The sequence below is a fragment of the Cornus florida genome, unplaced genomic scaffold (assembly GCF_030987335.1).
Source record: "Cornus florida cultivar Cherokee Brave unplaced genomic scaffold, ASM3098733v1 CherokeeBrave_3.0.0_Hap2_Chr08, whole genome shotgun sequence".
Lineage (NCBI taxonomy): Eukaryota > Viridiplantae > Streptophyta > Magnoliopsida > Cornales > Cornaceae > Cornus > Cornus florida.
Genome location: NW_026775578.1, coordinates 40,053,384 through 40,068,672, shown reverse-complemented (window position 1 = coordinate 40,068,672; position 15,289 = coordinate 40,053,384). Strand labels below are relative to the sequence as shown.

At 31.1% G+C, this 15,289-nt stretch overlaps 1 protein-coding gene across 1 annotated transcript; it reads left to right on the top strand.

Moving 5' to 3' along the window:
- Nucleotides 1–1,893: 1,893 nt before the first annotated feature.
- LOC132271430 (IQ domain-containing protein IQM2) lies at nucleotides 1,894–6,158 on the top strand. Its single transcript, XM_059772802.1, has 9 exons — nucleotides 1,894–2,377; nucleotides 3,279–3,798; nucleotides 3,901–4,015; nucleotides 4,111–4,176; nucleotides 4,264–4,352; nucleotides 4,447–4,537; nucleotides 4,671–4,907; nucleotides 5,033–5,134; nucleotides 5,225–6,158. Exons 2-9 carry the CDS (start codon nucleotides 3,323–3,325, stop codon nucleotides 6,020–6,022), a joined length of 1,974 nt encoding a protein of 657 aa, XP_059628785.1. The 5' UTR covers nucleotides 1,894–2,377; nucleotides 3,279–3,322; the 3' UTR covers nucleotides 6,023–6,158.
- The last annotated feature ends 9,131 nt before the right edge of the window (nucleotides 6,159–15,289 follow it).

Here is a 15,289-nt window from a genome sequence, read left to right as displayed (position 1 = left end):
ATATATAATGTTGAAATACACGTATTTCTAAAACCTTGTATCAAGTGACCTAGTCCATATTAAATCAATATTTTATGACTATATAGATTTTTAATTTTCGTTTTTGAAGAAACAAACTTCCAATTTAATATTATTCCCCTTTGCACGAGTTTCATTTTGACTTATTATTAGCAAGCATTTTCTTTTCTAATGAATCTAGAAAATGTCAAAATATATTCAAAACTAACTTCTTTAAAAAACATAAAAACTTCTTGAGTATTGTTTAATAATTCAATTCAACAACGTGCATCAAATAAGATTAAAAAAAAAAAAATTAACTATAGCAATTTCTTAATAATTAAATTTTTCTTTCAAAAAAAATATAATTTTTATTTCTTGAATTAAACGAACTTCTAAAACCTTATATTGTATCAAGTGATCTAGTCCACATTAAATCAATATTTTATGTTTAGTATTCGTTTTTGAAGAAACAAATTTCCAATTCAATATTATGTCCCGTTACATAAGTTTCACTTTGACTCATTATAAGCTTCTTTGCGAAGTAAAAGTGGAGTTACGAAAAAGATTTTTCCCAGTCAACTAGTGGGTCATTCATATGAAGATAGCATGGAAGTTTCAGTGACCTTGACCATTACATATTGAATCAATTGTAATGTCTACCAACTCCACGTAAGCATATACGACACCAAACCAACTAAAACCTATTAGGGCCCTGTTAATAACAAATGTTTATTAATTATATGTATATATATATATATATATATATATATATATTTATGTCTCATTATACTGCCTTTTTTTTTTTTTTTTGACCATTATTATACTAGTTTGCATTTATTATGTTACGTGATTAGTTGTTATTGGTAATAGTCAGCATTGGTCCTCTCCACGATTAGGGATAGATATTAAGTGTGTTTAATGCATCTGTATCAAATTAATGAGAGTCATACTTGATGTGTATGCACAACTCTTATTAACCCGCTACACGGGATGTACTGAATACCTATTCTTGAGCCTTGATTCTTTAGCTTAAGAATTGGCTTATGTAGTCAATTGTTAAGTTGGAGTTGAGAATTGGTAAATACCGAATTGAGAAAAATTAAGGGAGGCGATATTCACACCCTACTTTTATAATAGGGTAACGGGTCAGTGGCCTAACGGTACTAGGCTCCTACTTTTTAAAAAGAGGTAAAGAGTTTAAACCTCGTGAAGACATGTGTGTGTGAGTACTAACTAAAATAATAATAATAATAAACCATATGGACATTTTTGAGTAAACCCGACTAATTTTTTTCTAAAAAACCCCCCCTCAACTATCTAAAGAGGGTAAAATAGTAGATATTTGAATCAAAATGCACTTATTGATGTTTATTTAAATTCTAATTTACTCGAACTTCAAAAATTCATATCTTACAAATCATACATCAAATTGCATATAATATATGTGCAGAAACCTTATGAAACTAGGATTCTATAAATATAAGATTTGTGCAACAAATCATCATAACCAAAAAGAAATAAGCAATCTAAAAATCTACTCTAGCAATTTTATTATATTTGTAAAAAAAATTTCAAAATTATTCATTTGCATGGAGCATAATACATAAAAGAAAATTTAGCCCCAATAAAACCCGATTAAGTATGATTGAACCAATTCAAATAGCATTTTTGCCAATAGCCAAAATTTGATTTTAACTTCAGTTCCGGAATGACTTTTGAGGTCCAAATAACATTTTGTTATGATTAAATTGTACTCACACACCCAGTTGCTCTAATAAGAACATAAATTCTTAATATTGTACGTTGAAAAGTGAAAAAGTACTTCCAACTCAACCTTTTTCTTTAGAAAGTGAGGCATTAGGATTTATATAAATGAATCTCATAATTGTGATTTAGTGGTTTATCATCAAGTCGACTCTTGAAAAAAAAAAATCAAGTCAACTGTATTTAATTGGTTTTTTTATAATTACTAAAAATGAAAATAAAATTGGAAAAGAAAAGAAAAGGTGAGGAAAGGGTTTATAAAAAAAGGATAATGGAAAAACAATACCGCATCCCCAAAGTCCATTCCACGTGCTTGGAGTCTCTGCGTGTGTATGCGTTAAGTCTGTGTGTGTGTGGAGACTCTCTCTCTCTAAACTGAGTCTGTCTGCCCCTCCCAGTTTTTACTATATAAACACCAAAGCAATGAGTAGACGAAGACAGCAACTTTTATTTTTGTAAGCTTGAACTTAAGCTGAGCAGAGCAAAGCAGAGGTTTATCAAATTGAAATTTCTCTTCCCCATCCAAATTCGTTCATTCATTCACCCCATTAACACCCACCAGTTTCTCTCTGTATTCCTCATTTTTTGGCCCACAAAGACTTCTTACATTGAGGTAAAGTCTCTTCTCTTCCAATTTTCTGTTGGGTTTCTTCTATTTATATTGTCTGATTTCTGCACATGATATTAATTCTTGAATGTTATTTGATCTTGTTTTTGGATATTTTTATTAACATTTTAAAGTTGGTTTTGTAAATCTGTGCTGTTTGCTTGATGGGTATGTCTCTGCAACATTTGATCGAACATCTTGTGTTTGTAAAGATTTAGCCCTAAACATGTTCAACAGAATGCTTCACGTGTTCATCTGATTTTTCTTATGGAATATGCCATTTGTAATGGATTTTAATGACATTGAAATCCATTTTCTTTTTAATTTTTGATTAAAAATTATTATTATTATTGGCAAAATGGGTATTGTAGATCTTTGGTTTCTTTATATGGGTTTGTTTGCATTTCTTGATTTTTCAAAGTTTGAATTATTCTACAGCTGATTGATTTGTCTTGTTTATTTTCAAACAAGACAAAATGGGTATATGATAGATCTTTGGTTTCTTTCTATGGATTTGTTTGTATCATTTGTTTTTTCAAAGTTTGAATTATTCTACAGCTGATTGCGTTGTCTTGTTTATTTCATACATCTACCATTTATAGAAAATGCTATACTGATGAAATGGGTTTTCTAGGATTTCTGTATATGGGGCATATTAAATGGATTTATCTTTATTCAGTCAATTTTATTTATTTTCTTTTGGTAAGAAATTGTTTATGCAAATGGGTATTGTGAATTCATCATCTTGATTGGTTTAGTTGCTACATTTGATATAAAACCCTCCATGATTCGGAATATTTTGCAGTTTGTACACACAATAGGTTTTTTTTTTCATTGATACGTTTACATTTAGTTCCATCTTAAAATATGTTAGATTCACCTTTTAAGTAACGGTTTGTCTAAACAGGAATCAAGATCTCATAGGCTGCTCAGAATCCCCTTTAAAGTCATATGGGGATTTCTTTTTCGTGCCCATTTGCGGATGATATTGATTTAGAGAATGGTTTTGAATCTGTCACTGTTAAATCCATCAGTTTTGGAGATGATGGAGTGAAAACTCCAGCTCGATCCGTCAGCTTCAATGGCCGGGACTCAGAACCCACCATATTGCAATCAATAGGTTCTGGAAAGATGATGATTGAAGGATCTGTTAGCTTTAAAGCAAGTGAACTCAAAGCAAAGATCTCATTTAAAGCTCCTTCATCAAAAGAAAAGGATGTGTGCATCACATCTAGTGGTGATGATTGCATATATTTAGATAATCAATCACCAAGCTCAAATTGGGTGCCGGAGAAAAACACGAAATTGCCCGTATTGGATGCAAGCAACCCCAAACATGAGGCTGCGATAAAATTGCAGAAAGTATACAAAAGCTTTCGAACAAGGCGAAAGCTAGCAGACTGTGCAGTTCTCATAGAGCAAAGCTGGTATGTTGTTATTACCACTAGCAGATCTTTTTTTCCTCCTTTTATTTGAAAGCTTTATTGGCTTTTCTACCCTTCTAATGCGAAGTTTTAAAACAATTACAGGTGGAAGCTCTTAGATTTTGCAGAACTAAAGCGAAGTTCTATATCATTTTTTGAAATTGAGAAACATGAGACAGCCATTTCACGATGGTCGAGAGCAAGAACCCGTGCTGCCAAGGTAAATTTGATTTAGATTTATATTAGCTTCTGCATATTTTATTTTCAAAATTTATGTTAATTGAGTTTCTTTCTTCTCTCTCTCTAAATTTGCAGGTTGGAAAAGGCTTATCGAAGAATGGTAAAGCCCAGAAACTTGCTTTACAACATTGGCTCGAGGCTGTAAGCGTATTTCTCTAAAAGTCTGTATTCTTCTACTCCATTATTGGTGGTTATTGATCTTGATTCTCAATTCTTTGGGTTGAACAGATTGATCCACGACATCGTTATGGACACAATCTCCAATTCTATTATGTTAATTGGCTGCACTGTCAAAGCAAAGAACCCTTCTTCTACTGGTAAATTTTTGACGGTTTTCTTGAATGTAAAAAATTTTCATTCTCATTTTTTCATATTATGATAATGACCAAAGATGCTCATTTGCAAATGCAGGCTAGACATAGGCGAAGGAAAGGAGGTGAATCTTCTTGATAAATGTCCTCGGTTAAAACTTCAGCAGCAGTGCATCAAGTATCTTGGTCCGGTGAGCCCCTTTAATCTCTTAATCGTACTTTAATAAAAAAATTTGTTTTCTTCTTTTTCTTCTCTTAATAAGCAATTTGGTTCTCAAGGATGCAAAAACTTCTTACTGATATATATATTTATTATCTTCACAGATGGAAAGGAAGACTTATGAAGTTGTAGTGGAGGATGGAAAGCTCTTGTACAAGCAAACAGGAGAGCTCCTTGACACCACTGGCCCAAGGGATGTTAAGTGGATTTTTGTCCTCAGCACATCTATGACCTTATATGTTGGCAAGAAAAAGAAAGGCACATTTCAGCATTCTAGCTTCTTGGCCGGAGGAGCAACATCCGCAGCTGGGAGATTAGTTGTTGAAAACGGCATCATTAAGGTATAGTTAAAACGTGAAAACAGATGGAAATTCGTTTCTTGTTTCACAGTTCATATTGGATTTGTATATGGTTGTTCGACATTTACGCAGTTGATTAACAAGGCTTTTTGGTCAACTATTAACAGGCAGTTTGGCCTCACAGTGGCCATTATATGCCAACACCAGAAAATTTTGAGGACTTTATTTCATTCCTCAAAGGGAACAATGTGGATCTCACCAATGTTAAGGTAAAAATGAGGTTTATGTAATTTTTCTTTCTTTCTAAAGAGAGAGAAAAAGATCAATATTGATTGTATCCATTTCACTGTAATTCTCAGATGGATCCAGTGGATGAAGAAGAATCCATTGGCAAGCATAGCATTGTTTTCCTGAGAAGCAGCACATCTGAAGAAGACTTGACCGAAAGGGATGGAATGGAGACCGAAGAGATAGATGTCAAGGACTTGACTTCAGAGAAAACCATTTCAACTGAAGAAGAGACTGCTGCTGTGTTAGAACCACCAATGTCAAGGCTGTCTAGCTGCCTTAGTAGAAAATTGACTGATCTTAAAATACCAAACAAGGGTGATTTGTTTGAGAAATTAGAGAGTGAGAACCAAGCTGTTGAATCAAGCATTAACGGATTCACAGTGGAATCATCATTGGATGGTTATGTAATAGAGGAAGAGTCGTATTCTCCCAAACAAGTTCTTCAAAAGCAGAACTTGTCTGATGAAGAAGATGAAGAAACTAAAGAAGAGACTATCCCAGAAGAATCTATTCTTCAAAGGATTAATTCTCATAAAGGAATGAAGTCATATCAATTGGGGAAGCAACTGTCTTCCAAATGGACAACAGGTGCTGGGCCCAGAATTGGCTGTTTGAGTTACTACCCCTCGGAGCTCCAGTTCCGTGCTCTGGAACAAGCAAACTTGTCTCCAAGAAGTGCTAGCTGCCTTAGATCGAACCTCTCTCCTCGTGTACACACACTAACCAGTTATGGTGGAGAAATGCTGTCAGCCACCGGCTCACCTACTCCAGATAAAGCAAATTTGCCTCAAAGAAACATTAGGCATCATGGTTTACAGTCCTCTCCATTGTGTAAAGGAACCTTAGTTACTGCAACCACCTTGTAGTCATGTGCGCGCATGAATTCTTTGATTAATTCATTCTTTTGTATGCATAGAAGAGATTGTATAGGAATTCTTTGTATTAATTTTTTTTTTTTTTTTTTTTTTTTTTTTTTTTTTTTTTTTTTTTTTAATTTATATTCGGTAGAATACAGGTCAAAATTTGTAAAACTTTTCAGGTTTCTATACCCTTAAATTTAATAGAGAGAAATTCCATTTTTACTCAACAGTTGTTTGGTACTAAACTGGTGAACTTGCTATGGTGTTTATTAATATAAGCATTACATTAATGGGTGTTTCATACTTAAAACTCTTTCCTTAACTTGCTATGGTGGTTTAGAGGTATTTAAATCCTCAAGGTCTGTATGGTATGGTTGGATAATTGTCACTGCTCTGTCCATTTAGTGTTTTCCTGAACTGCTTCTGATGTTTTTAACGCGTTATCAGGATGGACTCTGACTGAAAACATCGAGTATGACTCGATCAATTTGATGGTGAACTTGTTTCCTGAGCTTGGGATTAGCTCATCAAGATTTAGAAGCTGTCTGGTATCCTTGGTCCGGTCAGCCAGCTACCCTACCTTCATGGAAACGGGACATCCAGATTTTTATTTCTACATGTCTATTATCCTTGGGTTCCTTTGACTCTGTCAAATGCTTTATTTCTTATGGATAGAGTTTATGTGTGAGGCAAGTTTAGGAAACCGAGTGAAGAAACAGTCCTGTAGCTTGGTGATCTAGATGTCGAATAAGTTTCTCCGATGTGCTCTCTTCTTTCTGTGTTTGATATGTCGAATAAAAGATCACTTCAAGTTTTATGTGTCAAGTATATTTTATGATTTTATGGTGGATTAAATTTTGATTAAACATAAGAATGACCAAGTCTACCTTGATGGTGACTAGATGAAGGTGATGATTCTTGAATATATATATATATACATATATATATTTGTTTTAATTTTTATTTTTTCAGTTAAGTCCTTTTCCCCTAAGTCTTAGAGACAGAGGCATCATAAAATTTGCATCTCTCTTTTCTGCTACTTTTGCAATGAAACTTTGAAGAAGTTAACAGCTGGAACATGAACAAGGCCTGTGACATAAATCAGATCTAAGGAATATACTGAAATTGCTCTAGACAATTCACCACACTGCAACTTTAAGGCAGAAATAAATGTCTAAACAATCAAACACAATTAGTTGTCATTGGTACATTGTTTCATCGAGTAACGAACATGCAAAAGAAAATTGTAGCCTAGCAAAACCTAGTGTCAGACAGATATTTGTTGAGAATACTTTATTCAGCATTGAATATTGATCTATGAATATGGAGCTCCAAAACTTAAGATTACTAAATCTAGGTGTAAATCCGAATCTAATTTATAATGTTGTGAATTGTTTGCAACAATTCTAGGTGTAAATCTGAATCTAATCTACAATGTTGAGAATTATCGTAACAAATCTAGACGTAAGAACAATAGTGGGATAATGCTAGTTCAGAGTTCTTCATACTGTGAATGCTTTGTTAGTCCGAATCTATGTATTGTCACGATGATCCAAAACATAACAATGTTAAAAGTAAAGAAAACATAGAAATCAGAATATAATCTACAAGAATCTGTAATGATAATCTTACAGATTGTTGTGTAAGTTCATGCATCAACAATTATAGAGAGAATAGTGAACTGTAATTCCCAAAGGACTGCAGCTTATAATATTATCTTAATTATTCACTAACTTTTCTCTAATTAAGTGATTTTTTTACTCTACTCTAATGGATCAATGTTTTAGGCTGGATAACTGTAAATTCTTACTGACGAATATGAAATGAAGCATTACACGTGATGCAATCGAGGTTTTACGTGAAGAAGGTTGGATGAGTTCCACATATTAATAAGAAACCATTTCATGTTTAATAAATTTTCTTATTTCATGGATGATTAAAGTTCAATTAAGAATATGTATGACCGAGTCTTCCTTGGTAAAATGACTAGAAGAAATCAGAATCAAATCTACGAACACAAGGTTGTTAAGTACAGATAAAGAAATCAGAATCCAATCTACAAAGTTAAACCTACTTTGTTACAGATCTAGGTGCAAGAAAATGGCTAATGTTTTATTCAGAGTTCTCAGATTGTGCATGGCTTGTTACTACGAATCTATGTTGTTGTATTGTCGTGGAGATCCAGAACATAGGATTGCTAAAAGTACAGACAACAAATTGTGATGTACAAGATTCTGCAAATTTAATTTTATAGATTGTTGTGTAAATTCATGCATCAACAATTATAGAGTTTATGAAAGAGTCTTGGCAAAAGTTTTATAATCACTGTCAAGCAATCTAATGTGACAGTAGACAACACATTACAAGAGCACTAAACTTTATATTTCTTATCATTTATTTTCCTACTTATTTGATGCTTTAAATAAAGCAATACTTCATTACTCAGTGGCCTAGTTAGTAGAGTGTCCAGTTCTCCGAGCGGATGTGCCCATATTCAAATCCCTCCTCTCTTTAATTTGCAGGCGCAATAGTTATGATTTTAATATTCAAGGTTCAACTTATTAGTGGCCATCTTCAATAAGCAGTAGCATTGCTGCCAGACAAATAACTTGATATTTGTCCAAATCTATGTTACATGCACTCTTTAAAAGCAATGAAGTACCCGTGTATGATATAGTGAAGCAAGGTCTTTAAGAAACACATATCATGCCATTGAAGTTGTTGTTGGTTATGATTTAAGGGGCATATATTTATTACAATCATTTGCATAATGGAATGCTTCAATGATATGAATATGATTGGATTTGTTGTAGAAAATTGCTGAGCCTCCTGCCTAAGAAGAGCTGGCATTGCTAGATCCACTGCACCTTGGAGGAAGGCCAGTCTGTATTGATCCAATTGCAGAGTAACACATCTATGTCCACAGTATTTTAGATGGTGGACTCTTTTAAGTTTTAAGCCCCACAAGTATGTCCACAGCGTCTTGTGGGTGTAACTAATGTTTGCCTTATCATGGTTATCAAAGTATACTTTATGATGTTATTGATGTTTCTCAAAAAATAATAATAATAATAATAATAATAATAAAATAATAAAAACTGAAATTTCAATGAGAAATATTTCAAGTCTTAACTTATCAATAAATAAATAAAAAATCTAGTCTTAAATAATTGTAAACCCTCTTCGCAACATTTCCTCAATATTTAAGGTAACATGTAGCTGCAGAAACTTGAACCCTCGTTGAGATTTGGAAAGAGTCAAATGTACGAAATCTTACCTTCACATCTAGGGAGGTTGAACTTCAAGTCACAATGGAGAGATTTTACCTTATTTCGAACCCGTGATCCATGGCTGGCCCTAAGAGGCCCAATTTTTCTAAGGCCCTAGGCAAATGTGAGGTCCAAAATCTTGAGAGGCCTAGTAATACAAATTTTGGGCCCAAATTGGAGACCCTAGGTGATTGCCTGGGTCACCTAGGCCTAGGACTGACCCTGTCATGACCTTTCGATCACAATAGAACAATCTTACATATTATGTATATTTTATTCAATATCTTTTTTTTCACAAAATAAATTGCATAAATCAAGAAGAATGTAGTGAAAAAATACATATTATTAGTTGATCTAATAGATCAACTAATAAAAATGTTGAAATTAATAACACTTCATTGTGTTTGACTGCATGTAATTGGAGCTTTAGAATTGGAATTGAAGTTGAGGGGACAAAAAATATAAGAATCAAATTCAGCAAGATTGAGTTGGTTTCAAGTTTTCATAACCTTTTACTCAAATCATGAATGTGTTTAATCAATATATAAGTTTTTGTTGATTATTGAGATATAATTAAAAATGACAATTTAATTTATATAAATATGATTTTTTTAAAAAAAATATATAAATTCCAACATAAATATTAGATGGGGGTTGACCATGTTGTCTAATCTAATTATATTTTTAGATTAACAAAAGTTAATCACTATATTACATTTCATCCTTCCTATTTATTTATTTTTTTGCAAAATTTTATTTTATACCCATTCACATAATCACATCCATATATGTGTTATAGTGTGTTACTGCCATTCACATATATATATTTTTATCTAAAATTTAAAAATTATATTTGTAGGAAAAAAAAAAAAGTATTATACGCCGTCCTTTTTCATACTGTATCTTTTTTTCCATTGATTCTCTATTTTATATAACATGCAAATGAATACGAGAAAAGAGCTTCCACACTTGCAATAACAAGAAAAGAAAAAAGATATTTGGCAAATTACAAATTTTGGTCCTTCGACACAAAAGGAAGAGACAATGTCATGAAAAACAAATCCTACGTACTAAAAATAAAAATAAAATTAAGAATGGAAGGGATGCCCACTTAGTTTGGAATGCTGGATTTGATGGGATTTAGATTTGAAAACAGAATTGCCTTGTTTGGAACCACGGAATTACAAAAGGGATTTGATAATTATAAGATTTCAAATACCGTTTTAATTGCGTTTCAAATCCAGTCTAAAAAGTCAGGATTTGACAGGTTATATATTCTTCAATTAAACATTTCCTTAATTAACCTTCCAACTTCTTCTCGTTATAAAACTCTTCTTCTTATTAAACCCTATCCTAAATATCTATTATCATATCTCAATCCCTAACGATTTCTTATTCTCTTATTTAACTAAATCCTTCCTATTCTCTTATTTAACTGAATTTAACCTACTTATATTTTTTTTCTTTGAGTGTTGAGCATATTAATAAACTGCATATTCAAGTCATGGGATCCAATTCTTTAGTATCCACCCTTTTGTATTTTGTGTACTTAAAAATTTATCCTCAAATCTCAAACTTATATAGTAAGATATTGATTTATCAAAATTACCAAAAGTTTGTGTTTAACCTATTGATCCAACACCGCTTTTGTATTCTTGTATTTGAAAAATCTATAATAAGAATTGTATAACCAAAATCATGCTCCAATCCTCCATAATTCACACCATTTTGTTTGGTATACTCCAATATCATTTTGTTTGGACAAAATTCATAATTCACACCATTTTGTTCGGTATACTCCAATATCTTAAACTGCATTTAATAGATGATCCACCACCACTTTTGTATTTTTATACTTCAAAAAATTTGCATTTGTATATTTGTACTTCAAAATTTTACATGAATTGAGTAGAATTTTATAACAAAAAATTATGGAATCCAATACTTTAGTATCGACCACCACTTTGTATTTTGTGTACTTAAAAATTTAAACGAAGAGAGCAGAATTTACATTTTTACATGAATGGAGTAGAATTTACATTTTTGTATTCTTGTATTTTTGTTTCTTTTATTTATAAAAATAATAAATAATTGTTTTTTTTTTATTTAATAAATTTCATGTTTTCCTTTTCCAAATCCTAAAATAATTGATTCCAAACAAAGCAGGCTTTCATATGACATCTTGTAGCCATTCCGTCAAAGTTTCTTTGGATGGATGAAATTTAATAACAAAAGAAAATGAAGTAAATGAAAATTTTAATATCCATTTGATTAGCATGAGATTTTTTTTATGAAAGTTAAAAAAAAATTACCATTTCATGGTTTGAAATATACGAAAAAAAGAATAAAAACCATCTGATTCTAACATAAAGGAAAAAATAATAGAGAGAGAGAAAAATCAAGAAAATAATTTTTACAAATTATTTAAAACTAAAATAACTTAAATTTTCAATTCAATGCATGATAAACTATTATCTTTTATTAAATATTAAAAATTATTTAAAACTAAAATAACTTAAATTTTCAATTCAATGCATGATAAACTATTATCTTTTATTAAATATTTCATGAAAACTAAGTCCTCGGATGAAGAGGGGACCCACTTGATTTAAGAGATAATTCCTAAAATGGTAGATTTTTCGGTCTTTATTGTTGGATCTGAACTTTCGACAATGAGCTGGGCTTCGTCGGCAGTCCAAATTAAGCTGTCGAGATCTGTGTAAAGTCACGAAGCTAATAAAGGGTTAAGCTGTCGTACCATTTTTTAGGGCGACTCAAGAGGCGCTTCTGTAGGCGCCAGATCCAATGTTAAGCAATAGAGGACTTTCTTCCCCCGCCTAAGATCCAAATCCTAGAGCATGATTTCTTTAGGGCATGTTCCATGATTTCTTTAGGGCATGTTTGACTCGTTGAGTTTAGTAATAAGAAATGTTTCTTATTTTTTGTTATTAACTTTTAAAAAGGTAAAACGAAAACAAAAATTACGTTCAATAAAATATTTTTATTTTTCTATAATAGAAAAGGTTTTTAATTTTTGTAAAGAAAAGAGAAAACATATATTTCTTATGTTTTCGGCATTGTAGCGCAGAAAACTAATATTACTGTACAGACACTATTCATTACAAATAAAATTCATATTATTTGTGTTATATATTAAGTTACATATTAAATGTTAATAAAAATATATATTTTTAATATAGAATAAATTAAATATTATATATTATTTTCTATTTGATAAAAATATATAATATTTAATTTATTATATATCATATATATATTATAATATATGTAAATATTAAATTATAATTAATTTACAATATTATAACACAATATATATTTTATTACATATAAGATATATTATTTAATATTTTTTATTCATAATAAATTATCTAAATATATTATATATCACATAATAAATGTATACATCATGCATATACATATATTTATATACATAATTGGTGGGAATGTTTTTGTCTTGATATATCTAATTTTGTACTTATGATGTATTGGGTATTTTTAAGATTTATAATTTTAAATTAGATTTTTTAGATTTATGACTATTTGATATTAATGGAAGCAAGTGTCGTGCATGAGTGGTTGGGTTGCTCTCTATGTCCGAAAGTTCGTGTTCAAGTCATTTACTCTCCTCCTCACCCTCTAATCAATAACTCCTAAAATTCTTGCCATGAAAAAAAAAATTAAAAATTAAAAAATTAAAGAATATTATGTACATTTTGTAAAAAATATGTTGTATTACTAAACACAGTTATTATTTTATATTTTCAAATTTGTGACAACAATAAGTGTTAATAAACATCATTTCTATTTTCAATTTTCACTCAAGAAAGCAAAATCATGTTTCTGCTTTCTTAAGACTGCAAAAGCAAAAAATGAAAACGTTACACACCTTAATAATATTTTTGCTTAGTGTTTTTTTTTTGTTACTAGTGTATTGTAACAAAACAAAATCACGAAGCATGTATAGTAACGTTTGCTGTCAATGAAATAATATCAAAACGCTTCCAAAATTGAGGCCAAAATAAAAAAATCGGAAGCATCAAAATGATGTTTTTGTTTGCTTCCGCACAATAGCAAACCACTATTCACTTTTTTTTTTTTTTTATTAGCTAGCCATTCAAATTTTCAAACATGTTTTCACGTTTTTGCTTCCAAAAATCTTATAACAAATTTACATTACCAAATAAGTTTTGAAATAGTATTGAACACACTCTAAAACGGAAACATTGCTTCTACTTCAGGGCAAAGCAAAAATATAAAATAATTGTGGTTGCCAAACGGACCCTTAGGCTGTGTTTGGTACGGTTGAAAGGAAAAGAAACAATAATATTAATTACGACTTACGAGGAAAAGAAGGAAAAAAAAAAATGACAGTATAAAAATCATGTTTGAAAAAATAAAATAAAAGAAAATTATTTTAATAAATTTATTATCGTACCCTTTTTTTTTTTATAATAGTTAATTTCATTTTATAATTGTTTTTGCTTTCAAGATCTTATAATTTTGTTCTTATCTAAAGGGTAAATTTAGTATTAGAAAGATGGCATTAGCCTATCCTTCTCTTTCCTCCCATTTTCCGGAAGATGTCAAAAGTTGCTATTTAAGCCTACTTTGTTTTTTCAAAACCATCCATTCCCTTTGTTTTCCTTCCAACTATTTATACTTAGCAAAAATTTTTTTTTTTTCACCCTACATTGCATTTCCTTTCTTAGGACCCGTCTGGAAGGTGTTGTGTTTTGTAGTGTTTTATTTTAGCCTAAAACATGATCAGTGTTTTGTAATGTGGTGTTGTGAAATAAGAACGAAACATATTTGACGACAAAAATTTGCGAAACATGTTTGGCGAGGTATTTCGTCTCAAGAAATATGAGGACAAAACATGTTTGGCAAGGTATTTGTGTTTTGTAGTGTTTTATTTTTAACTTTATTAAATATAAAGTAAAAAATAATTATTGTATACTTTTACTATACAATTGTGTAATGCTTTAAACAGATTAATTGTTACCAAACAAATTTAAAATTACTACTATATTTATAAAATTTGAAAGATAATGTATCATAAAAAAAAATATATACAGTATATGCATTTTTTTTTTTAATTTTTTATGCTGAATTTTTATTTTGAACTTACATTCTTAAAAATTCATATTTTGATTCAATTGAAGAAAGAGTAATTCTGTATTTTGTAGGGCACTGCCTTGTCACACGAGAATCAGTTTATATATATTCAACTATCAACACAAACAAAATCTGAATAATTTCCAGCAAACAATAGTCCCTAAAAATGAATCCTTCTCTTCTATCTTCAAATCTGAAAATTTTAGATCACATCCTTAGAGAAACATGAAACGCAGACATATATAATTATATATAATATATGCAAGAGGAATAAAACGAGGCTCAGATCTGCTTTAGATCAGATCAGACGAGAATGTGACACAACCATGGCTACAACAACAGTTGCCCTTGAGAATACAAAAAGCATCTCACAGACCATCCGAGTCACCCTGCCATGAAACGAGTCATCTTCTCGATCACTGATTTGCTCAGATATTTTTCATCATAGCCTTTTGCAAAACGACCATAAAAAATTTGAACAGAGCTTGGGGAGAATCTGGACAGAGAGAACAAAATACGAGAGTGGAGAGAGAGACGATGAAGAGAGAGCTCGCTGGACTTTCCAAAACATCGATTTGAAGTCTGACGGTGTGCACGAAAGCGTCGTCGATTTGAAGCACAAGATCACCACTGGAATGGCCTACCGAATCGCCCACCAGAGGGTAGAACAAACCCTACTTTTGTGTTACAACTTTACTTTATACCCATTCTGGGTTGGACCATTTTGTTCTTTCTGCTACAGTGATTTTTGTAGCCTAAAAAAACTTGGAACAAACTAGAACACCAAAATGGTGTTCCAACTTTAGGCCCAAAATGATGGAGTGTTATGGTACTGTTGAAAACAAAACAAGACAGTCCAAACATGTTT